This window comes from Anomalospiza imberbis, chromosome 25, assembly GCF_031753505.1.
Source record: "Anomalospiza imberbis isolate Cuckoo-Finch-1a 21T00152 chromosome 25, ASM3175350v1, whole genome shotgun sequence".
NCBI lineage: Eukaryota > Metazoa > Chordata > Aves > Passeriformes > Viduidae > Anomalospiza > Anomalospiza imberbis.
The window spans coordinates 1,357,103-1,381,776 of NC_089705.1; the positions used below are offsets into that span (position 1 = coordinate 1,357,103).

A 24,674-nucleotide genomic window follows, 5' to 3' on the forward strand; every position below is an offset into this window, starting at 1 on the left:
GAAATCCAAGATTGAGCAGAGCTGGTTCCAATGGCCTAGGGCTGAGCCAGGAGTTGGAATTGTTCATCCCAAGAGCCAAGGGAGCTGGAATTGGCTGTTCCAGGAGCTGGAATTGGCTGTTCCAGGAGCTACCATTCCACGAGCCAAGGGAGCTGGAATTGCCATTCCAGGATCTGGAATTGCCCTTTCCAGGAGCCAAGGGCAGAGCAGGGCCAGGGTCCCCATCCTGTTCATGGTGCCAGCTCCCCCAAGGTCTGGAGCACCCAGCAGAGCTCCTCCAGCTGCCCCAGGAGCTGAAGCCCAAGGTCTCCTCACAACCAAACCCCCAGGGCCTCCCCAAGAGCACCCCCACTCTGCCTCCCAGCATCCCAGTCCGGGGAGAAATGCTGGGATTCCCTCAATTTAAAGAAGTGAGAATCTGGCTCTGCCACCACCCTTCCCCTTCCCCATCTCCTGCTTTCTGGGGAAGATGGTGCTGAGCAGGTGAAGGTGAGGACAGGGGGACAGTGGCAGGGCTGTGTCCGTTTGTGACAGCGAGGACTGAGGTGTCCCTTGGTGGGCACCCCAAGGTCATGGGCTGCGAGCTTTCGGGGTGAGCACGGGACATCCTGCCTCTGCCACCTCCTCGGTGGCACTGCCACCCAGACAGGGGACGGCAGTCAGCTCCGGGGACCAAAGGGACGCGATCCAAGCATCTGCAGGGGCAATCTGCCAAAACGATGTCCCGAAGGCAGGGAGGAGGGGCTGTCCCTGGGGGAAGCCCTTTCCTCCCGGGAGGAAGCACCACAGGAGCGTGTTCCCTGCACGGGGGGTGCGGTGCTCAGCCCTGGGGGGACTCCCCGTGCCTGGGGACCCCCGCAGCTCCCCGGGCCCAAATCGTCTGGGAAGGTCCAACCCGAGAAGCGGAGGGCTGGAGCTGGGGATGGGGGTAGAAGCGGTAGCTGAGAGGAGGACAGAGCAGGGGGAAAGGTGGAGGGGGCAGCGGTGACCCGGGACATGCAGGGGGTGGGTGCCAGGGTGCAACAGAGGTGCCGCCATGGGGGTTGATCTGAATGCCCACACTAAGACAGACAAGCCTTGCTCGGTGCCTCAGAACTGCTCCCCCAAATCCTCCCCTGAGCCCCCTGCCCCTGGGGAGGGTGGGCACAGACACCCCAAGCCCTCGAGAAGGACCCCACCGCAGCTGCTGCCAATTTTCACCCCCCCAAAAAACCCATCTGTCCCCGAGGCCACCACCATCCCCTGACCCCCCGGCCTCTCCACCTTCCCAGGGAGGTGCCCGGGGTGGGCACCTCCTTCCCAGGGTGGGCACCCAGTCTCCAGGGTGGGCACCAATCCTCGGGGTGGGCACCTGGTCCCTCGCCCCGGTGAGCCCGGGGCACCCTCCGCGGTGGCCCAGGGCCTCGGTGCCACCGCGGCACCTGCGCCCAGCAGCCGCTGGCCGCTCACCTGGTGCCAGCAGCGATCCCGGTACCGGTGCCGAGGCCGGTGGTGATGGTGACACGGAAGGTGATGCTGCTGCCGGGGCCGGTGTTGATGCTGCTGCCGGGGCCGGGGGCGATGGGATGTCTGTGCCGGGGGCGATGGGATGCCGGTGCCGGGGGCGATGGGATGCCGGTGCCGGGGGCGATGCCGGTGCCGCTGTTGATGCTGATTCCGGTGTCAGTGCCGGTGCCGACGGTGATGCCGGTGCCGGTGCCAGCCCGGCTGCCGGGAGAAGGATGCTCCGCGCTCGGCAGGAGCCGCGGGGAAGCCTCCGGCTCCAGGCGGCCCTGGGGCACCCGGGGCCGAGCCGCCGCCGCCGCCCGCCCAGCGCCGCCGCTCCCGCCCGGCCCGGCCCCCGCTCGGCGCGGGGGGGACCCAGCGCCGGCCCCGCCCGCCGCCCCCCCTCTCCCCCCGCCGCCGGGGCCGCCCCTCGGCCCCCCCCGGGCTGCTGTGTCCCTGCGTCCCCCCGCGCTGGCACGAGGGGAGGGAGGGCTGTGACATCCCCCCGGGTCCCAAGCTCGGGTGACTCTGCCCCGCTTGGACCCCCCAGCCCGGGCGGGGGCTCGCAGCCCGGCGTGGCCACCAGCCCTGCTCGGGGAAATGGGTAAATTTCCCTCCGATTTCCTCTGGATTCGGCTCCCCGGCTGCAGAGCCCCCCGGGGTGGGGGTGGGGGGGTGGGTTGAGGGGGCTCTGCTCCCCCACCAGGACAATTTGACCCCAACCCACACAGGTCCATTGAGTGCAGCCAAAATCAATGACAGGCTCCGAATCTTTGGGGGAGAAAAAAAAAAAAAATTAAAAAATCCCTGGCTGCACCCGTGTGGCATGTGGTGGGTGGGGGAGGGGGCGGGGGGCTGGGAGACCCTGGCTGCGGCTGGCAAATCCAGCGGATCCCGGCACAGCCCCGCGCTGTGCCCTGCACGGGGGCTGTCCCCGCTGGAAGGACGCTGGGCACTGCCTGGGCGCGGAGCAGATGCCACCAGCTGCTCCTGGCCTGACACCGGTGTCACCTTGAGGGGGGACACGGCCAACGCCGAGGGTGTGAGGTGGGGTCCTCACCCCCATCCCCAAGCTGGGTCAGGGCAGCGAGGTGGGGGAGGCAGAGTGGGAATTAAAACCGACTGGAATTCCACCCAGGAGCAGTAACCATCTCCCAGCGCTTCCATCGGCATCCCTGCCGCCTGGGAAACCCGTGGGGTTGGTGAGAGGCTCCAAAATGTCCCTCCTGGCCCTGAAGGCGGCTGTCCCCAGGGCTGGGGGAGCGGGGTGTACTTTGGGAGGGACCCCCGCGGATGACGGGGTCCCCATCCCTGCAGGGGGACGCTGCTCCCAGCAGGAGCGGGGCTGGGGCGTGATCCCAAATTCCCGGCTCTGGCCAAGCTCCTCTCGCTGCCGATGGCCACGGGCGATGCTCAGCACCTGGAGCGCGGTGTCCATCCCGTCCCTTCCCCTGGAGCCCGCGGGCCATGGGGACACCGCGCTGGCTGCTCCGGGCACGGCCGGTGCTGCTGGCCCGGCACGGGCGATGCTTCCCTGAGCCCCGCACCCACCAGCGGGACAGCCCCGGCGGAGCCGGGGGAAGCGACACGGACAGGCGCCACCAGGACACGGCCGGTGCTCGAGTCTGGTACCCCCGTACCCCAAAATCTCTGCAGGGGCTGCGGCCACCGCCCCGGGCAGCCAGGGGAGGGACGTTGGTGGCGCTGGCCACTCACGCGTGGTGACGGGCGAGTGGCAGCTCCCGCGCGGCCGGCGGGGAGCGGAGCCTTCGCCAGCCGCTATTTTTAGCTGCTCACGCTCCGCTTTCTCCTTGACTGTCTCCCCTCTCCGGAGCAGTCTCGGGCCGAGCAGCGGCGATGTTTTATCCTGCCTGGCACCCGATCGGATGTGACACTGCTGTCGCGGGCCGAGGGGACGGCTGGGAGCGAGGGAGGGGATGCTGTGGGCATGGGAAGGGACAGGAGGAGAGCCCGCTGTGATTCGGAGCACCTTGGAGAGTTCTCCCTCTCTCCTGCTCCCGAGCGGCCCCGGCGGATGCTCTGTCCTGGGACAGCTGAAGGGCAGCCACACCGCATGAATTTCCTGCAAGGCTGACCAATTCCCTCCCCGTGTGATCCTTTGGGATGGCTGGGCTGGAGGAGCTGGGGAAACTGAGGCACACCAGAGGTGTGTGTGTCCCTCCCATATCCTGCCAGTGCGGTGCTGACACGGAATAACCTCTCCCAACCCCCCTGCATCCAGGGCGTGCTGAGCAGCAGCAGCCCAGAGCCCCAGCTGGAGCTCCCAGAACTCTTGGGCTCAAACCCCAGGGATTCAGGACAGCAGCTGGGAGGGGAAAATGATTCCAAAATTATTCCCTGCTCAGGCAGCTCCCACTGGGAGCTAGTCCAAGGCAGGGCTGTGGTGCTGGGTGCTGCCCCAGCGTGGGGGCAAAGGCTGCTCTGAGCTCTCTCTGCTCTTCCAGCTGCTGCTCTGGGGCTTTGCAGACCTTTGGTTCCTCTTCCCAGGGTGCTCCCAGCAGGATGAGCTTTCCTGCTGATGAGGGGCCTAACATATATAATTGGTGCCCTCCCGAGCTTTGGGAGAGCCCCTGATTGACCCAGCAGGGGTGTGATGCCAGCGAGGATGGGCTCAGACTGCTCCCCGCTCTGCTCTGCTCTAAATCCCATTTCCCCCTAAGAACCCAGGATCCAGAACTGGGAGAAAATCGGTCTGGAAGAATCTGTTCTCCTGCTGCTGCTGCCCAGCTGCTTTATCTCCCTGGGGCAGGAGGGTCAGTAAACCCCACGGACCTTCGGGCTGCTGCAGGTCCGGGGCAGCTCCTGGCATTCCTGGAGGCAGCAGGGAGGGAGCAGAGCTGTTTTCTTCTCCCCTGCCCAGCACTGCAGGCTCTGATCGGGGCTAAAAGTCACTGCTGGGGGAGAGCAGCCCTTTGCTGTTCCTCTTTTAGACTCATCTTTCCGATTTCCAGCCCGACTGAGCCCCTGCTTGCCTGCTGGGGACACAGGTGACGTGCAGGGAAGGTTATTCCTGAGCCCAGGGGCTGCGTCAGTGCCTTGGCTAAGGTGCTATTTTGGGACATGGGTCACAGGGTTTGGGGACCTGCAAGTTGTTCCCTGGCTGAGGGCTGGGACTTTCCATGAGCTCCAGCAGGACACGGCCTCGAGGCCACCCTGGAGTGACGGAGGTGGCTCCTGAGGGATGGACCTGCAGGAAACGCCCTTGGCCCTCAGGGAAAACCTTCCTGCCTGTGGGATCTCAGGGCCCAAAGGCAGCGAGAGCATTTCCTTGCCGCAGGATTTCAAAGCAGAGGGAAAATGCCAGCAAACATCTCCCAGGGAGAAGATTTGTCACCAGGCAGGCTGGGGCGTCACACTGAGCAGAGAGTCTGGACATCTCGGAGCTGCAGCAGTGCCCTTCCCAGGCACCCTCCGTGCTCCAGGACTCTGCCATCTGCATCCCAGTGTGCTGCTCCGCCCTGTCCTTAGCAGGGCACAAGGATTCTGCAGCTCCATCTGCCCCCAGGACACCAGGGAGCTTTTGGAGATCCTCCCCCCTCGGCGTGTGCCCGGCCCAGAGCATCCTGCCCCGGTGGGGCACAGCACACGAGTTGCTTTTCCTGATTTTATTCCCTAGTTCAGGCTGTCAGGGCAGCTGGAATATCTGCAGTGAGTTGCACAGGTCTTTGCAACTCATCTGCAGCCTCGCTGTCCCCGGCAGAATGGAAAATTTCAACCAAAAGAATGATTTGTTGCTGTTTTTGCAGCAGCAGAAGCTCCTTCCTGACCCAAAGGTGAGGTGGATCCTGCAGCGAGATGCAATCCCAGCCCGAGGCTCATCCTGCTGCCAGTTCATCACAGGAGCTGTGGGAAAAAAGGGCCACTGAATGACTCAAAGTGCCTCTCCTGGGGCTCAGCCACCAAAATATTCATCCCCTGCCCCGGTGGACCAGCAGAACGTGCAAATTATTTCTGGGAATTAGCTCAGGAAACCACCTTGCCTGTGCATTGGCTCTGATACTGGCTGAAATCCCAGTTTTCTGGGCAGGAGTGAGCCCAGGCAAGGTCAGGACAGCTCAGAGCAGCACAGCGGGGCTTGGGAAGAGTTGTGATGGGGTGAGAAGAGCTGGGATGGGGTGGGAAAAGCTGGGGTGGGGTTGGAAAAGCTGGGGTGGGGTGGGAAAAGTTGGGGTGTGGCAGGATTTGCCCCGTTCTTGCTTTAAGGGGCCAGATCAGGGCGGCAAGGGGAGTGTGGGGAGGAAAGGTGTGCTGGAGTTAACTGAGCAGAGAGGCAGCATCCCCAAAAAAATGTGTTCATGGGCAAAAAAAGAAGCGCTCAAATCTATTCTTCACGCTCCAGTAACTTCCAGATGCCTGGATGGGGATGTGGAGCCTCACAAACACCTCCCGGCTCGGGGCAGCGCCTTGTGCCTCCTGCCTGTGCACAGAGGGGGGACGGCCGCCCCCAGAACTCGGGGGTTTCACCAAACCCACCCGGTTGCAACCCCTGAGTGCCCAGCTGAGCGCAGAGACCCTGCAAACCGGCCCGAAAACTGTGAGGAACCTCCAGGTGGGCAGACAGGGAGTGGCCACGGCCCGGGGCTACCGGGAGATGCGGGCACCGCCCGCAGCCCTGCCCGCAGCCACGGGGATTTGTGCACAGCTCCCAGCGCCCGGGCTGGGCTTTTTTTATCCCTGGCTGCTCTTACGTTGACATTCTTAGCTGTGCCACTGGCTCCAGCGCTGCTCGCTAACCCCTTTTACAGGCGGCTAAATTTAGCCCAGGCAGCCAAGCAAAATCTGCTCGGCACGGCCACGTGGGGCTTGGCAGCGCCGCCGCAGCCACGCCGGCCCGGGGGGGCTGCCAGCACCGGGGGGACACGGCCAGCTCCGTGCTGGTGGCATCTGGCACCCCGCGGTGCCCCAGCGCCGCCCGGGTGACCGCTGCTGCTCCCGGCGGGTTGCAGTCGCTTCTCCCCGCCTTGCAGCGCCGGGTCTGCTCCCACCCCGCGGTTTTCTGCGCTTCTCCCACCCATCGGGAGCATCTGGAGATGGTTAGGATCCCCGATCCTGGAAAAACACGGTGGAAAAGGCCGGCTGGCTGCTGTGGCTAACAAAGAACAGCCCTGGGAGCCCCGGGGTGCAGGCAGCAAAACCAAAATCCACAGAGGGCTCATCTGCACCCCACAAAGGCTCTGCAAAGCGGGGACAGGGCTCGGGGGTGGGCTCAGCTCGGCTCCTGCCTCTCCTGTCAAACAGGGATATTTCTGCTGGATCCATGAACTCATTAAGCAGACACTGATCTAATTGTCTCCACGCCGCCACTTGTGAGGCTTTTTCTCTCTCTTTTTGGTTTTAACTGGCAAGAACGAGGTGGAAGGTCGAGCAGGGAAGCCTAATTGGGTCTGCATGGCTCATTAACCGTTCTCCGAGAGGGAGAATCGTTAAGGCTGCAGATGAAGAGGCTCAAAAACCGCACGTGCCTTGGGCAGCTCTCCCAAATTTACATCCCCACAGCATTGCCCTGCCTCCTGAGCACCCAGCTGGAGATGTCCTGTCAGCCAGGGGACATGGGGAATGCGTGGAGGGGCTCAGGGGGGCTTGTGAGGGAGTTTGGAGGAAGTCTGGTGACTTTGGGTGGCTTTGGGTGATGTTGGGTGATGTTGGGTGGCTTTGGGTGACGTTGGGTGGCTTTGGGTGACATTAGGTGGCTTTGGGTGGCTTTGGGTGACATTGGGTAACTTTGGGTGGCTTTGGGTGATGTTGGGTGGCTTTGGGTGACATTAGGTGGCTTTGGGTGGCTTTGGGTGATGTTGGGTGGCTTTGGGTGACATTAGGTGGCTTTGGGTGGCTTTGGGTGATGTTGGGTGGCTCTGGACACCAGGAAAGAAAATTGAGGGGCTCAAGTCTTGAGAGTCCAAGCAGGAGCAGGCAGAAGGTAAGGGAAGAAGCAGCTCGTCCTGCCAGGTGGACCAAGGACGCCTTCAGAGCAAGGTCTCACCCTGCTGCTTCCTCCTGCAGGCTCCCCCCCGCCACCTCTGCGACTCAGACCCTTGGGGAAGAAATGCAGCTCACGGTGGAGTAACCCCCCAAATTTTCCACCTCATGAGAGACCCAGTGGTTGTGACAGCACAGAATCTCTGCTGTGACACCGCCATCCATCACCAGGCAGGCGTCTGGGCACTGCCAGGAGAAAGACAAACAGCATCTGTCCGAGCTCAGTGGGGAGACACCGCAGCTTTCCCAGCCTGTGCCTGTGTCTGGGAGCCCAGGATAAGCCAGCACTCAAGGACAGCGTTTCCAGCCCTTCATCCCTCTGGATGGGAGGGGCTGTGGGGAAAAGACCCCAGCATGATGACAAGGGACAGGTTTAGTGACGGCCCCTCAGCCTCCGTGTCACCACAGTGGCCTTTACGACATCTCAAAGTGGCAAAAGGTCCTTGAAGAGGCCCCCAATTGCTCAGTGACTTTCCCAGAAGCGATGCCAGAGGGTGGGGAGGCTGTCAGAAGGCTCAGAGGGTTTTCTGGGCCTCCATCAGGCTCCTGTGCTGGACAGCTCTGCTCCATCAGGCTCCCAGGGAATGGGCACGGCCCCGAGGCTGCCAGAGCTCCAGGAGCATTTGGACACCGCTCCAGGGATGCCCAGGCTGGGATTGTTGGGGTGTCTGGGCAGGGACAGGAGCTGGGATTGATGATCCTTGTGGATTTCCAGCTCAGGATATTCTGTTATCCACAATTCTGGGATTTGAGATGTTCTGGGCTGGGAAGACAGGAGGGTTCTGGTGGATGAAATGACAACAAAGGAGCTCAGGCACAGAAGGTTCTGCAGATTCCTGCAATGTTCCTCCTGAAAATCATCCCCCTCATTTCCCCTGGCTCTGAATGCTGGCTCCTGTGACCCTGAGCACCCTGGCTGGCTGTAATTAAAGGCCGAGCACTTGCCCGTTGCTCCTGTGTCTCTGTTTATTACAGAGCAGCTTAGTGGAAAACCAATTCCCCGCCTGCCTCAGAGGCATCCTCGGACCAGGGGAAGGGGCTGCTTCCATCTCAGCCCTTTTGCACTCATTCTTCCCATCCCAGCCTGGCTTTGTGCCTGTCCCCATTCTCACCTGGGGGCTTCAGACCCCGAGGGAGGCAGCAGAGCTGAGCAAAGGCTCTTGGGGGCTCCACTCCTGCCTCTCCTTGCAGCACAGGGTGGGTAGGGGGACCCCCAATCCCCAAGGCTGGGATGTGCCTGATTGAAGCTGGGGGCTGAGGGGAAGGATCCTGTGTGCCCTAAATCCCACCCTGGAGCCCCCAGGATGCCAAAGGCAGGGCAGCCCCACACACCAGGGGTTTGTCAACCCCAAACCCGTCACCCCAAAATTGTATCTTGTGCCATGGCTGCATTTCCCTGTCTAGACAATGCTTTGGAGAACACTGCTGGCTTTAGCTGCTTTTCCAAATGCAGACCCAATTATTAATTATTATTAATTGCTCTAATGTAGGTTTATCCATGACTAGCAGGGCTTGGGAGCAGCAGGATTCCTGCTGGCTGCACCCACAGCTAAGCTGGTATTGTCCCAGATACAGTCACATGAGAGCATTTGTTTTCCCAGGCATCCCTGGCAAGCTGCTCCTCTCCTGCTCCCCCGGCCCTACAATCCCCCCACGGGGGCAGAAATGGGGCCCTGAGCCCTAATGAACCATATCTGAGGTTTTGGGTGCCCTAATGAATCACACCGGGAGAAAGGTGCCTGGGGGATGCTGAGGGATGCAGGAGAAGAAGCACAGGGGAGGCAGAGGGGGAAGAAAAGGTGTTTTCTTGGATACAGGGATGCTCCCAGCAGTGGGACACGGGCTGGCATGGCTGGAGGCAGCCCCATGTCTCTGAGCTCTGGTGACATCCCGCATTTCCCTGGGTGCAGGGCCAGGTGAAACTGGTCTGTGCGGGGCCCGTCAGGGCTCTGTCACTTGTGACACTGCTGTCACAAGGCTGTCACAGCGCTGGTCCCGCCCGGCCCGGGGCGGCCCTCGCTGCCCACAGCCCCTCCCGGGAAGGGGACATCGAGATGGGGACATCGACACGGGGACACCGGGGGGCTGATGCTGGGGATGGTGGCAGTAGGGTGGCCTCTGGTGGGGGACAGCGCTGCCAGGCGGGTGGGGACCCTCTCCCTGCTGGCAGCCGTGCCCGTGGCGCTCCGGGAGCGGCAGGGACGGAGCCCGGTGACCGTCGCCGGTGTCCGGCAGTGCCTCACTCCGGCACTGCCATCTGGTGGCATCATCAAAGGGACCAGGGGACAGTGGCGGGGGCGGGACTGGTCCCTCCAGGGTGCATGGAAGGATTCCTGCTCCTGGCGTGCCAGCGAGCTCATGTGCCTGCAAAGACAGCAGGACCGAGGGGACAAACACTTGCCCGGCCAATTTGTCCTTCCCGAGGCGACAGGGACTGAAGGACATTCCCGCTGCGGGTGTCACAGGGCTCTGACACCCAGCCAGGAGGAGATGGGAGCTGCCAGACCCCCCTGGCCCGTGCTGGGGCTGTGTCAGAGCCAGCCCGCGGTGTCCCGGGGCCCGGGGCGCTGCCAGACCCGTGCCCGGCGCAGGATGTGCCCGCACAGGCTCAGTGCCTCCGGAAAGGAGAAACCGGCGAGCAGCTGAGATCAGAGCGCAGTTTTCAGGTGCTGACCTCTTCTTGTTGCAGGGCTGTGCCCTGCCAGCAGATTTTGGGAGCCCACAGAAGCTCGGATAATCCTTTAGTGATTTGTGCCAAATCTGCTGATCAGGGGCCAAAACCCGGAGCTTTACCTCTGGAGCAAGAAGTGTGACACCCTCCTCTTCCTCAAGGACACAGGGGACATGTGTCCCCAGCCCTGTGCCCCCAAGCCTGCTGCTGTCACATACTCACGGACTTTCTCCTCTGTCTAAATTTAGGGTCTGGAAGTGGGCTGGCACCACCCGGTTTATCCCAGCCCCTGGATTATGCATGGCAGAGCACTCACTGCCCTGGAAGGTCATGCCAAGCTCTGGCTGGGCAGGAAGAGCAGGAAAAACCTGCTCTGTGCCATCCTCAGCCCCCTGAGCCAGGTCTGGCCCTGCAGGGGAGTGGGTTCAGGCTGCTGGGTCTGCTGGGAGTGGTGGGAATGCTGCAGCTGGAAGGTGTGGTGTCAAATCCAGCAAGAAGGGCTCCTGCAGGAGAAAAAGACAAGATTAGGTAAAACACGGGTCCATTGTTCCACGAGGTGGGGAATGGCTGAGGCAGAGAAAAGGAATCCTGCCTTTGCCTCTTGCTAGCCTGGTTCCAGAGAATCCAGAGATCCCGTGGGGAAAGGCTGCACCAAGGAAGACAGATCCTCGATGGGACAGGATTCAGACCAGGGCATGCTTCAGCAAACTGAAAACCATTTTAGTCCTGCTGGGATGCCTCGAGTGGCGAGGGAGGGGCTGGTGGCATTGTGAGGCCGCTCTCAACAGCCTTTCACTGATCCTGGGGATGGAGAGAAGAGTCTGGAAGGCTGGAGGAAACCAAATGTCACTTCCACCTTCCAGAAGGGCAGGGAGGACTTGGGGAACTGTGGACGCATCAGCCTCACCTCAGTCCCGAGGAAGGTGGTGGAGCTAATCCTGGGAAGCATTTCCAGGCACATTTAGGATGACAGATCAGGGGAAACCAAGCTCAGCCAACCTGACAAACTCCTCCAGTGGCTTGGTAGAGCAGTGGGTGTTTCCATGTGTCAGTGAGATCCCCCAAACCTCTCTCCAGGCTGATCAGCCCCAGCCTCCCAGCTTTTCCTCATACATGGGGTACTCCAGACCCTTAATTACCCTGGTGGCCCTTTGCTGGAGTCTCTCCAGATCGCCCATGTCTCTCCTGTTCTGGGGAGCCCAGAGCCCAGTGGACAAAACACTGCAGGGTGGCCTCACCATGCTGACCACGGGATCCCCTTGCTCGGCCTGGTGCAGCCCAGGACACCTCTCACCTTCTGCAGAAGGGACTTGCTGCTGCCTCGTGCTCCCCCGGTGCCCAGCAGCACCCCCAGGGCCTTTCCCGGAGCTCTTTTCCAGCTGAGTGACTGCCACCACATATTGGAGTCTGGAATTGTTCTCCACAGCGCCAAAACTTTGCTCTTTCACCTTGCTGAACTTCCTAAGGCTCCAGTCAGCCTCCCAGTGCCTGAAGGGGCTCCAGGAGAGCTGGAGAGGGACTGGGGACAAGGCCTGCAGGGACAGGACCCAGGGAATGGCTCCCAGTGCCAGAGGGCAGGGATGGATGGGATCCTGGGAATTGGGAATTGTTCCCTGGGAGGGTGGGGAGGGGCTGGGCTGGAATTCCCAGAGCAGCTGTGGCTGCCCCTGGATCCCTGGCAGTGCCCAAGGCCAGGCTGGACACTGGGGCTGGGAGCACCTGGGACAGTGGGAGGTGTCCCTGCCATGACAGGGATGGGGAGGGAAGGGATTTAAGGTCCTTTCCAACCCAAACCTTTTTGGAATTCCATGACCCCTTCCCACGGGCTGCTTCTAGCCCAGACAGGGCTCCTGACCATCCCCCCCCAGTCCTGGTGATGTCCCCATGGTGCGAGTGGGGTCCCCTCGGCGGTAACCGGGGACGAAGGGGAGACGAAGGAGGATGAGAGAGGGAGGGGTATGGAGAGGATGGAGAGGGGGCTGGAGTGAGGATGGAGGCGCCATGGAGGAGCTCCCCTGCGGTCGGGATGGGGCCAGGACCCCCCTTTGCTCTCTCTCCGCCGCCGTAGGGGCCGCCCTGGGGGAGGTGTGGCGGGCGCGGCCGCCCCGAGCTCCCCGGTCCGGGCGGAGCCAGGGCGGCGGCGGCGGCGGAGGGCACCGGGAGTCAGGAGAGGGAGCCGGGAGCGGCAGCAGCACGATGGGGGCCTGCCTCGGGGTCTGCTCCCTGCTCAGCTGCGTGAGTGCCCGCCCGGAGCGGGGGGAGCGCGGGGCACCGGCGCTGTCGCGGTGTCGCAGCGGCGGGCGCGGCCCAAGGCGGGCGAGTCGCGGCCGCTGCGCGTCCAGGGAGAGCCGGGGAGGGCTGAGGGACACCCCGGGGATGTGCCCCGCTACACCCGGACGCGGAGGGGTCCAAGGGATGCCGGGGGGGTGATGCAGGGTACCCCTGGGGGGTGCACCCTGTGTACGCAGGGGCTACGGGGGACCCCCGGCAGGACACACCCTGGATATGGGTGGATGCAGGGGACCCCCGGAGGATGTTCCCTGCCCTGCGTAGCCGGGGGGATGCAGGGGACCCCCGGAGGATGCACCCTTGTGTACAAGTGGGATGTGGGGCACACCCAGGGGTTACACCCCTGTATATGGGGGGGGGGTTCAGGGGGTGCATCCCTCGGTGTCTGGAGAGCTGTGGGGGATTCTCAGAACAGGGAATCCCACTGAGGCGGGGTATCCATGGGAGACACAGAGAGCTCACTCCTGAGAACTCTGGGGCCCATGGTGGAGGGGAATGGGGTGGCAACGGGGTGGGTGGTGCACCCCAGGGTGCCTGGGGGAGGTGGGAAGCCAGAGCAGTGATGTCCTGCTGGCCCTGGAGGGGTGGGGGGTTCTGGCCTCACCATGCAATGAGAGGCTGGGGGTCCTGCCTGGTTCCCTCTGCTGAACCCCAAAATGGGGATGAAGGAAGAGAAGGAGCTGGGGCAGGGGGTGCAGGGGCTGCGTGTGGGGTGCCATAGCCAAGGGTGGGTGCAGGATGTGTGATTTGGGGTGTCATGGGCCAGGGCAGGAGCAGGGTGTGTGATTTGGGGTGTCATGGGCCAAGGCAGGTGCAGGCTGTGTGATTTGGGGTGCGATGGCCCAGGGCAGGAGCAGGGTGTGTGATTTGGGGTGCGATGGCCCAGGGCAGGAGCAGGGTTTGTGATTTGGGGTGCCATGGCCCAGGGCAGACACAGGGTTTGTGATTTGGGGTACCATGGCCCAGGGTACCTGCAGGGTGTGTGATTTGGGGTGCCATGGCCCAGGGTACCTGCAGGGTGTGTGATTTGGGGTGCCATGGCCCAGGGCAGACACAGGGTGTGTGATTTGGGGTACCATGGCCCAGGGTACCTGCAGGGTGTGTGATTTGGTGTGCCATGGCCCATGGCAGGCCCAGGCTGAGCATTCAGGGTGCTGTGCCCCGTGACGTGGAGTGTGTGTTTCGGGTGACGCAGGCACCTGCCCACACCGGCACTTCCTGCCCTGGTGGTGCCTCACCTGTGGGCACGGGGCCAGGGCAGGGTTGTGGAACCAGCCTGGGAGCTGCTGGCCTGGAAACCTGGGAATGGGACCTGTTTTGCAACTTGACCTCCGAGTGCTGGAGGTTTAACGAACAGGATGTTTGGAAATGAGCGATGGGAGGGAGGGTGGTCTGCAAGGCCTCCCCTCTGTAACACATTCCTGTGCTTTTCCTTATGGACAGGTATTGGGAAAGCAGGGAGTTACTCCAGAGCAGGCCTGTGGAGGTTTCTGTATGAATTCTGGATTTTTTTTCCTCCCTAAAACCTGTTGTAGCTCAGACTGTGGTAACAGTAGAGTCTCTGTATAGGTTTAATTTTCCTGTTCCTTCCTGTGGAAGCTGTTCATGAAGGGGCTGGTTTTGTACAGGTCTGAGCTGAAGAACAACACTGAAAAAACCCTAAACCGAATGAAACATTCCCCCTAGTCTGTGTAATTATTAAAAAGAATTACTTTTAACAAGCTTTTGTTTAATTTTGTTGTTCCTTCTGGTGGGCCTGGTTGGTGGGGCTGTTCTAGCACCGGTCTCAGCTGAAGAACCACAACACTGAAAAAAACCCAAACCAAATTGAACAACCGCCCTAGTCCTTTTTTTTTTTTAATTGTTATTTTTAACAAGAGCATCCTAACACCTTCTGCTCTGCCTGCATCCATTGAGTCACAGCACCACGAGATTGCCAAGCCCTTCCTTCAGCACTTTCCCACTAAAACCCTACAAGCTGCTCCTGAGTGAAACCTTGAATCACAAAAGGAGAATTTCTCTGTCCTTGCCTCCTGTGGGTCTCCAAGCTTTCCCCACGGCTGCCAAGAGCTTTGTGGTCATTCTGAGCTGCCTTCCTGGGTGACAGGGTAGGGGTTACCAGCAGAAGGCTGCCCCAGCCAAAGAAAACCCTGGAGGCTTGGACAGTCCTTAGACACCCCCTGGGGACACTCAACCTCGTGGTACCAATCCAAAGCCACCTGCCAGGCAGGAAGGCCACCAGCTCCCCAGGCTGTGGGGATGTGGTGGGATTGGTGCTGATTAACCTGCCCGCTCATTAATTTGGCAGCAGAGAAACACCGGCTGCCTGGCATTGCTTTGGGTTGACTCACTCTCGGTGTACCTGGGACTGCTGGGGTGAACACAGCTGGCAGGTGTGGTGGTGGGGTGGTGTAGTTGGGGTGGTGTTACTGGGCTGGTGTAGTTGGCTTGTTGTTGTTGGGGTGGTGTAGTTGGGGTGCTGTAATCGGGCTGGTGTTCTGGTTTGAAAGCAAAGCCAGTGAGAGACTCCAAGTCAGAAATACAATTTATTAGGAAAAGGGAAAAGGAAACAAAATCCATGCAATAGCACAAATGGAAAACCACTGACAGAATCAGAATACAACCTGACACCCCTTTGGCCAGCGTGTTGGTAGCCATCCAAATCGGAATGGCTGCAGTCCTCCTGGAGTGGCAGATGTGGTTCTGTTGGAGCAGTGATCCCGTAGAAGGCTGTAGTCTTCCTCTGAAGGTCCAGGGGAAAACCCCAGCTGTTCCTCTCAGGAACCAGTGGAAAGGCTGAGTCTGGTGTCCCAAAACCCAGATTATATCCAGGTAGGAATGCTTGGCTCCTCCCTCTGGGCAGAGCATCTCACAATGGGATGCTGTAACTTTTATCAGTCACACAGTGACATTCAGTAACCTGTTATCAGCAGATGTCTCCCCTGAGGGAGAATTGGTTGTGGAAGAGATAAGGAAAACTGCCCAATTAACAGAAGACAACTGCCATACAGATGGTAATGGAATACAGCTTGTCTTTCAATCTGGGACAGCTGGTGTAGTTGGGTTGGTGTTGTCAGGTTGGTGTTATTGGCTGTGGGTCATTGCTATTGGGGTGATGCTGGGTGGGTGTTTTTGGGTTGGAGTTGTTGTGGTGATGTAGTTGGGCTGTTGTTGTTGAGGTGGTGTAGTTGGGATGATGTAATTGGGGTGGTGTAGTTGGCTTGGTGGTGTTGGGGTGATGTTGGGTGGATGTTCTTGAGATGGTCCTGGGGTGACATAGTGGGGCTGGTGTTGGCTGAGTGTTTTTGGGTTATGTCGGGCTGGTGGAGTTTGGTTGGTTGTGTTGGGCTGGTGTTGGTGTAGTTGGGCTGTTGCTTGGGTGGTGCAGTTGGGTTGGCAGTGTGGCTTGGTGGTTTGTGGTGATGTTGGGTGGGTATGTTTGAGTTGGTATTGTTGGGGTGGTGTAGTTGGGTTGGTGTTGGGTTGGAATTGGGCTGATGTTGGTGTGGTGTAGTTGGGCTGTTGTTGTTGGGGTGATGTAGTTGGGATGATGTAATTGGGGTGGTGTGGTGGGGTTGGTGGTGTGGGTCAGTGTTGTTGGGGTGATGTTGCTAGATTGGTGTTGAATTGAAGTTGGGCTGATGTTGGTCTGGTGTAGTTGGGCTTTTGCTGGGATGATGTAATTGGGGTGGTGTGGTGGGGTTGGTGGTGTGGGTCAGCGTTGTTGGGGTGATGTTGGGTGGCTGTTTTTGGGTTGGTGTTGTTGGTTGTAGTTTGGTCAGTTGTGTTGGGCTGGTGTTGGTGTAGTTGGGTTGTTGGGGTCGTAGAGTTGGGATGATGTAACTGGGCTGCTGTAGTTGGGCTGGTGGGGTGGGTTGGTATTCTTGGGGTGATGTTGGGATGGTGTTGTGGTGGTGGAGTTGGGATGATGTAATTGGGGTGGCATAGTTGGGTTGGTGGTTTGTCTTGGTGTTGTTAGGGTGGTGGTTTTGGGCTGGTGGTGTTGGACTGGTGTAGTTCGGTCAGTCATGTCAGTCTGGTGTTGGTGTAGTTGGGCTGCGGTTGGGGTGATGTTGGGCAGGTGTAGTTGGGTTGGTGTAGTGGGGTTGGTGTTGTTGGGTTGGTGTTGGGTCAGTGTTGCTGGGTTGGTGTAGTGGGGTTGGTGTTGTTGGGTTGGTGTTGGGTTGGTGGGTTTGGGTTTGGGGTGATGTTGCTGGAGGATATTTTTTTGGGATGGTGGTGCTGGACTGGTGTAGTTTGATAAGTTGTGTTGGGCTGGTGTTGGTGTAGTTGGGCTGGTAGAGTATGGGTGCTGTTGTTGGGGTGAAATTGTTGGGGTGCTGTTTTTGGGGTGATGTTGCTGGGTGTTGTTATTTTGATTCTCTTTTTGAGGTGTTCTCTTGGTGTATTAGGGGTTCTGTTTTTGGGATGCTGTTGCTGTATGGGTGTATTTGGGGTGCTGGTTTTGGGTGCTGTTGCTGTATGGATGCATTGGGGGTGCTGTTGCTGTATGGGTGTATTTGGGGTGCTGTTTTTGGGGTGCTGTTGCTGTATGGGTGTATTTGGGGTGCTGTTTTGGGGTGCTGTTGCTGTATGGGTGTATTTGGGGTGCTGTTTTTGGGGTGCTGTTGCTGTATGGGTGTATTTGGGGCCCATGTGGTGTTTCCCTGCTCCTGGTCTGGCCACGCTCTCCCGGCCTCCTTGCAGGGAGGGATTGGGAGCAGCCCTGATGTGCGAGTCCCACTGAGGTGAGCTGGACTCAAGGAGGAAGTCAGTAGTGAAACCGGAGAGTTTAATCATCCACCAGAGCTGAAAACCGACACTTCCTCATTAACCCCCGGCTCTCCTGCTGCTGCAGCCACTTCCCTCACTGGCTTTTTCCATCCTGCTCTTTGTCTCTTCACCGTGTTCACATTTTGGGGCAACTTTCAAAATCTTTAGAAGGAGAATCAGAGTGCCCAGCACTGCTGGGAGTGTCTTCCTTGCTGTTAACCATTGTGTTTTAAAGAAAACGACTGAAATCGGGAGTGCCAGGCAGCTGGAGGGGTCAGTGTGTGGCACAAAGAGTTCCTTGGCTTCACTGCGAAGGAGCATTCAGAGAGTGATCCTAAAAGGATATCCTAAAAAGAATCCACAGGATTCCCGTGTTATGGGACAGAGCAGTGGGATGGGGGTGCCGTATTCCATTACCTCAGCGGCTGCAAGAGCCTGTGAAACCTGAAATACAGCCAGGGAGTTTGGCTGTGTAAGAGTCATCCTGTAAAACAAACCTTCAGGGATGCTGCGGGCTCACAAAATTGTGCCTGCTGGAGAGAGCCCAGAGGAGGCCATGGAGCTGCTCCAGGGCTGGATCCCTTCTGGAGCCAGGCTGGAAGAGCTGGGGGTGCTCCCCTGGAGAGGAGAAGGCTCCAGGGAGAGCTCAGAGCCCCTCCAGGGCCTGAAGGGGCTCCAGGAGAGCTGGAGAGGGACTGGGGACAAGGCCTGCAGGGACAGGACCCAGGGAATGGCTCCCAGTGCCAGAGGGCAGGGATGGATGGGATCTGGGGAATTAGGAATTGTTCCCTGGGAGGGTGGGGAGGGGCTGGGCTGGAATTCCCAGAGCAGCTGGGGCTGCCCCTGGATCCCTGGCAGTGCCCAAGGCCAGGCTGGACACTGGGGCTTGGAGCACCTGGAACAGTGGGAGGTGTCCCTGCCATGGCAGGAGATGGAATGGGATGGTCTGAACCCCCAAATCCACACCTTCCTAAACAACACCAAACCTCATGATTTTCCTGTCCAGATCTGCTGATTTTGGGACTGGTGCTTTTTGTTTCAGTTGGCACTGAAAGAGGAGGAGCTGGAGGTGTGGATGGAGCACCGAGGGGCTTTGCTGCATCAGATGATGCAGTAATTCTGCATTTAAAGGGATTTTTGTTGTTCTGTTTCTTTTTTTTTTTTTTTTTTTTTTTTTAATTTGAAGGGAAATACAGTCACGCTGGTGCATTTTAATGCACTCTGATGCACGTGGTGCATTTAATGAGGCTGAAATGAAGCAGCCTTTAATTGAAAGCCATTTTCCCATGCTTCCAAGTTGAAAACATGATGTGATGCCTCTGAGCAGCTCCTGGAGGGGCAGGATGAGAGTTCTTATGGGATACCAGCTCCTGTGGGTACCATCAGCTCAACACAGCTGTTCATGGGGCAGGGATGTGGGGCTGGCATGGGATAAGAGAAATACATCAGGAAGGAGGGGATTTTTCTCAAATAATGGTGTGCTTATGCTTAAAAAATATTCAAAGCCACCTTTGGTGATTTGGGGGCATCAAAGTGGTCGCTCGTGCTGAGGGAGCCACACACAGCAGCTCCACACCTGGTTTTGTTTTCTGGCATGTCCATCTTTTACGCTGATTCCAACAATGAGAAATGTATATTTGAGTCAATTCTGAGCCATCTTTAATTAACACCGAGGGCAGGCCCTGATTTGGAAGCACGTGGCCATAATAAACACACAGCTCATGCACATCCCTCAACAGCAGGAGAGAGCAGAGCCCTTCCCCTGCCTGCAGGGGTGTCTGGCTGCTGTGCTGAAGTCCAGGAGAGGAAGAGCTGTTGCAAGGGAGCGAGGTTTATTCTGCACCGTCCCTGTGCAGGAAACTCCCACCAATGTTTTGGTATCAGTGAGTTTGGGTTTCCTTAGCTAGGATTTCCCTGCTCTGCCACAGCAATGGGAGTCTCTGGAATGGGGTGCACCTGGCAGCACTGCCCGTGCTGGATTTGGGGTGCCAGGACCCACTGGGGACTCTCGGGGATGCTGTGCCTCAGTTTCCCCACCTGTCAAGTGGCCTTTGCGAAGGGGAAGGATGGCAGGATGAGTTGCTTCCCCCATGGTGCTGATATCAATATCTTCCCATCCTGGATTTGACTGAAAGGGCAGCCTGAAATTGTCTTGGAAACATCATTTTTGTACAAATAGGAGGCTCCTGCAGGGCAGGGCTTGCTTTGACCAGATCCTTGCATGGAGCAAAAATCATGAGGGTGTCTCCAGACTCTGGGTGTCATTCTCCACCCTGGCTGTTTCTGCAGCTCTTTTGGTTTTCAGCAACATTTTTGGGGAATTCGGTGCCATTTCCACGAGGTCCTGTGGGCTGTGGGCTGTGGTGTGAATAGCTGTAGGCAACAGTGTGGATTCCCAGGCTGATCTCCTTAAGGATCGAGCTGGGCATGTATTCTGGGGCCAGTTTCTCCCCCTCACCACAGGCTGCTCTCCTTGCAGGTGTCATGTCTCTGTGGCTCTGCCCCGTGCCTGCTCTGCGGCTGCTGCCCCTCAGCCAAGAACTCCACCATCTCCCGCCTCCTCTTCACCTTCTTCCTCTTCCTCGGCACCCTTGTGTCCATCATCATGATAATCCCGGGTGTGGAGAAGGAGTTGCACAAGGTAAAGAACTCCTGGAGGTCGCTGGGAAGAAATGACCCAGCTTGTGGTGGGGACTTGAGGCTGAATCAAAAAAAGTGAATTTTTGGGTCATGATGTGCTGTTGTTCCTCTTTTTTTCTGAGCATCTCACTGGGAGAAGGCATTATTAACCCTGGTTTTCCGCGGAGGAGAAAATGCAGTGGGATCATTTCATGCAATTTTTAGTTTTCCCAGATGTCTCCCAGGAAAGTTTTCTACATCCCGTTTTTTAGGGTTCAGCTGATGACTTGCATGTCAGGGAGGAGGGACTTCAGGTGGAGGGAGCAGAGCTCTGCCAGCTGAGCTGGGCTTTAGGGATAGGCTGGTTTCATGCCAGCTTTCCTCTGACCGGCTGAGTGGCTTTATCTGCGTCACCTCAGGCAAGTGGCATTGGAGCAGTCATGGTCTGGCCCATCCTTGGTGCCACCAGGGCTTGTGGTGGGTGTGGAATCACAGAATGGTTTGGGTTGAAAGGAATCTCAAAGCCCTTCCACCCTCTGCCATAGCAGGGACACCTTCCACTGTCCCAGGCTGCTCCAAGCCCTGTCCAACCTGGCCATAGATGCTTCCAGAGGTCCAGGGGCAGCCACAGCTGCTCTGGGCAGCCTGAGGGCTTCACAATGGAGAAGCTATCTTCAATCCAACCAGTAGATCTCCGATCCAGACCTTCCCACAACCATCAATCCCTGTAGGATGTGTGGAGGTGATGCTCATGCTCCCATCACTATTTCAGCTCCCTGGTTTCTGTGAAGGCAGTGGGTCGGTGCTGGGGGTCCAGACCAATGTGGACTGCAGCAGCTTCCTGGGCCACAAGGCCGTGTATCGCATGGGCTTTGCCATGGCCGCCTTCTTCTGCCTCTTCGCCGTGCTCATGGTGTGCGTGCGCAGCAGCAAGGACCCGCGGGCCGCCCTGCAGAACGGGTGCGTGTGGTCCCCACGGTCCCTGGGGTGGTGGGGTGGGGACGGGCAGGACCCCCTATCTCTGTCCCTGCCAGGTGCACACTGTGCCTCCTCTCTCTTCCCACAGCTTCTGGTTCTTCAAGTTCCTGGTGCTGGTGGGGATCACGGTGGGGGCCTTCTACATCCCCGACGGCACCTTCACCTCAGGTGAGGAGCTGCCCGTGCTTTCGTGGGCACCTCTGCAGGGGATCAAAGCCAGGGCTGTGCCCCCGAGTCTCACCTGCCCCGTTCTCAGCTGGTTTTTCTCCTCCCCTCAAGTCTGGTTTTACTTCGGTGTGGTCGGCTCCTTCCTCTTCATCCTCATCCAGCTCGTGCTCCTCATCGACTTCGCGCACTCCTGGAGCCAGCGGTGGCTGCACAACGCGGATGAGGGCAGCGCCAAGGGCTGGTATGCAGGTGGGTGTGGTGGCACCACCCGTGCTTTTGGGGCTCAACTCATCCCAGGGCTGGGTGAGGCTGAGCTGGCCAGGACTGGGTGCTCTGCTCCAGCCTCTTTGGTGTCCTCCCCCAGCCCTCTGCACCGTCACCTTCATCTTCTATGCCGCCTCCATCGTGGCCGTTGCGCTGCTCTACGTCTACTACACCAAGCCTGAGGGCTGCACGGAAGGCAAAGCTTTCATCAGCATCAACCTCATCCTCTGCCTCATCGTCTCAGTCGTGTCCATCCTGCCCAAGATCCAGGTGAGGCAGTGGGGAGCACCCAGGAGCAGCCGGGGCTGTGTCACCCCGGGCAACAGGAGCACCCAGGGCTGTGTCACCCTGGGGTACAGGAGCACCCTGAGCACCCACTGTTGTGTTTGCAGGAGGCCCAGCCACACTCAGGGCTGCTGCAGGCATCCCTCATCACCCTCTACACCATGTACGTCACCTGGGCCGCCCTGGCCAACGTGCCGAGTAAGCCAGACACCGCCTTGGGTTTGGGGAGGGATGGCTGGGGCAGGAGCACTCACTGCAGTGGGTGTTTGTCCCTCTGTGTCCTCGGGGGCTCACCCCATGTGTCCCCCCAGGCCAGCGCTGTAACCCCACACTGCTGGTGAGGAACAGCACTGGCTCAGCCACGGCCACCGAGCCACTGACAGCCTGGTGGGACGCCCCGAGCATCGTGGGGCTGGTGATCTTCATCCTCTGCACCCTCTTCATCAGGTGAGCACTTGGCTGGTGTCCCTGGGGACAGCCCTGTCCCCGGGGTGTGCGCAGCCGAGCAGCACGCACAGGGGGCACAGCCTGCAGGACAGATGGGCAGCGCTGGGCAGGGCTGCCAGGGCCAGGGGCACCCAGGTCTTTGTCCCTGGGCTCGGGCAGCGCCTCTGCAGGCCCCGCAGAAGGAACTTTCCTGCCAGGGGCTGCACTTTGGCTCTCCCTCGCCTTCCCTGAGGCGGCTGGCAGGGATTGCAGGTTTATGGCATTTGTCCTTGCTGCCCCTCACATCCCCTCACCCCACAAACAGCCCCGAGCCAGAGCCCCAGCCCCGAGCACAGAGCCATGGGAGGGGCCTCTGCAGGGGAGGTCACACCTTGGTTTTGTCACCAGAGGCTCTTTGTCCAGCCATCCCTGTCCCCAGGGACACAGGCCTGACCACAGTCACAGTTTTTAGGGTTTCCCCACAGCCCCAAATTGCTCTGCCTGCACTGGGGATAGCCCCAAGGACAAAACCCCTGCCATGGGGTGGCCTTATCAGAGCAGATCACTGTATGCCCTCCCTTGACCTGCAGGCAGTGCTTTGCCTGGTGCAGCCAGGACACCTCTCGCTGTTTTCCAGCTGAGTGGTCCCCATTCCACACTGGAGCCTGGAGTTGTTCTACCCAGGGCCAAAACCTCGCCTTTCATTCTTTTTGTCGAGCTGGACAAGGTTCCAGTCAGCCTTCAGTGCCTAAAGGGCTTCAAAGAGAGCTGGAAAAGGGCTTCAGACAAGGGTGACAAAGATTTTAAGGTTTCCCCACAACCTGCGTACCCCAAGCTGTCCTGACTGTCCCGTACCTAAAGGGGCTCCAGGAGAGCTGCAGAGCTCGTTAAGGGCCACAGTCACAGTTTTTAGGGTTCCCCCACAGCCAACATCCCCCAAACTGCCCCGGGGACGGCCCCAAGGACAAAAGCCCCGTCATGGGGCAGCGACCGAGTGGTGCTGATCCCGCTGCCCCTCTGCCCGCAGCCTCCGCTCCTCGGACCACCCGCAGGTGAACAAGCTGATGCTGACGGAGGAGAGCGGGGCCGGGGCCGGGGCCGCGGCCGGGCCGGGCGGGGCGGAGGAGGGCGGGGTGCACCGCGCCTACGACAACGAGCAGGACGGCGTCTCCTACAACTACACCTTCTTCCACCTCTGCCTCCTCCTCGCCGCTCTCTACATCATGATGACCCTCACCAACTGGTACAGGTGAGAGCTGCCATGGGCACCAGGGCTGTCCCCGTTCCTGCAGGTCCCCTCCTCCCGGGGTGCTGGGCACAGCTGAGGTGTGTGTGAGGCTGCTGGACGTGCTCCCTTAGCGGCGTTAATTATTTCTAGGGTTGTGCCTGGGCTTGCCAGCGTCCTCTGCTGCAGCCCGGGATCCCTTGGGAGGAGGGGGAGCAAGGACCGAGGTTGAGGCTGCAGCAGTGGGGTCACACCCAGGGGTGGCTGCAGAGGTGGGGTCACACCCTGGTCACACCCTGGGGTGCCTGCAGCAGTGGGGTCACACCCCGGGGTGGCTGCAGCTGTGGGGTCACACCCCGGGGTGGCCACAGCCACGGGGCACCCCCGAGTTCCCGGGGGACACCCGTCCCTCCCGGGGCGCCGGCAGGGTGTCACAGCGATGGGTGCCACCCTGCCGTTGGCTGTTTCAGGCCGGACGAGAGCTTGCAGGTGCTGAGGAGCCCCTGGACAGCCGTGTGGGTGAAGATCTGCTCCAGCTGGGCCGGGCTCCTGCTCTACCTCTGGACCTTGGTGGCTCCGCTGCTGCTGCCAGACCGGGACTTCAGCTAAGGTGGCCCTGGACGTGCTGCTGCCATCGTGGCTTTGTCCCTCGAGGCTGGGGACAGCCCCAGCCCTGCCTCAGCCTCAGTTCTGCATGCAGGAGCTGCTGTGCTGGGTTGTGCCTTCTTGCAGCTCTTTTTTTTTTTTTTTTTTTTTTTTTTTTTTTTTTTTTTTTTTAATTTGAAAGGGATGAAGTGCCAAGCACAGAAAATTAAGGGCTGAGAGAGACTTGAGGGTGGTTTTAAACCTCTCATCTCCCTGTTTGTGTAGTGCCTTTGGCAGTGCCTCCAGACCCTCTCTGCTCAGCAGACATCACTGCCTTGCCTTGGGAGGGTTTGGTTCTCACCAGCTGCTGGTGCCCCGTGAGGGATGGGTCCCCTCTGGTGCCTTTTGGAGTCTCTGGGGTCTGGCCGGGTACCAGGACCCAGGACTCAGCCGGTGTTGTGTCCCCAAACAGCCTGGAGGAAAACAAATCCCGGGGACTGGTGGCTGGGGCAGAGGTCCTGCTGCATGCCAGCCTCGATGGTGGCCCCAGCTCCTCGGGGCTGTCCCAGCAGGAGCACAGGTCCTGTCCTCTGCGGGGCACAGGTCAGGTTTCCCATGGGTCAGGCTGCACTGGCCTGGCCCCAGCTCTTTGCCTCGTTAATAAAGTCTCGTTTGGAATAAACACGGTTTATTTGGATTTGGCCATTTGGAGTCTTTCCTGGTGGGTGGGTGCCCAGCAGGAGGAAGGAGTGGGACATTTTAAACTGACCCAACACCGGGGTGGGGGCACAGCTGGCTGCCCGGGGCTGCAGGCAGGGCTGGCATCGCTTTGGGGCATGGAAACTCGGAGCCCTGGTCCCCATTGCCAGCCTGTGACACCCCGAGAGCCGTGGTGGTGGTGAGCAAAGG

General features: G+C 59.5%; 1 protein-coding gene and 1 long non-coding RNA gene across 2 annotated transcripts in view; one reads left to right on the plus strand and one right to left on the minus strand.

Moving 5' to 3' along the window:
• LOC137462409 (uncharacterized) overlaps window positions 1-24,674 on the minus strand; it is a 405,163-nt gene that overhangs the window by 24,425 nt on the left and 356,064 nt on the right. The gene's annotated exons all lie outside the window — the stretch shown is intronic.
• Window positions 12,241-23,924, plus strand: SERINC2 (serine incorporator 2). The gene is made up of 10 exons (XM_068172486.1): window positions 12,241-12,388; window positions 19,695-19,856; window positions 20,607-20,794; window positions 20,901-20,980; window positions 21,092-21,229; window positions 21,345-21,514; window positions 21,637-21,727; window positions 21,841-21,976; window positions 22,983-23,204; window positions 23,651-23,924. Exons 1-10 carry the CDS (start codon window positions 12,350-12,352, stop codon window positions 23,787-23,789), a joined length of 1,365 nt encoding a protein of 454 aa, XP_068028587.1. The 5' UTR covers window positions 12,241-12,349; the 3' UTR covers window positions 23,790-23,924.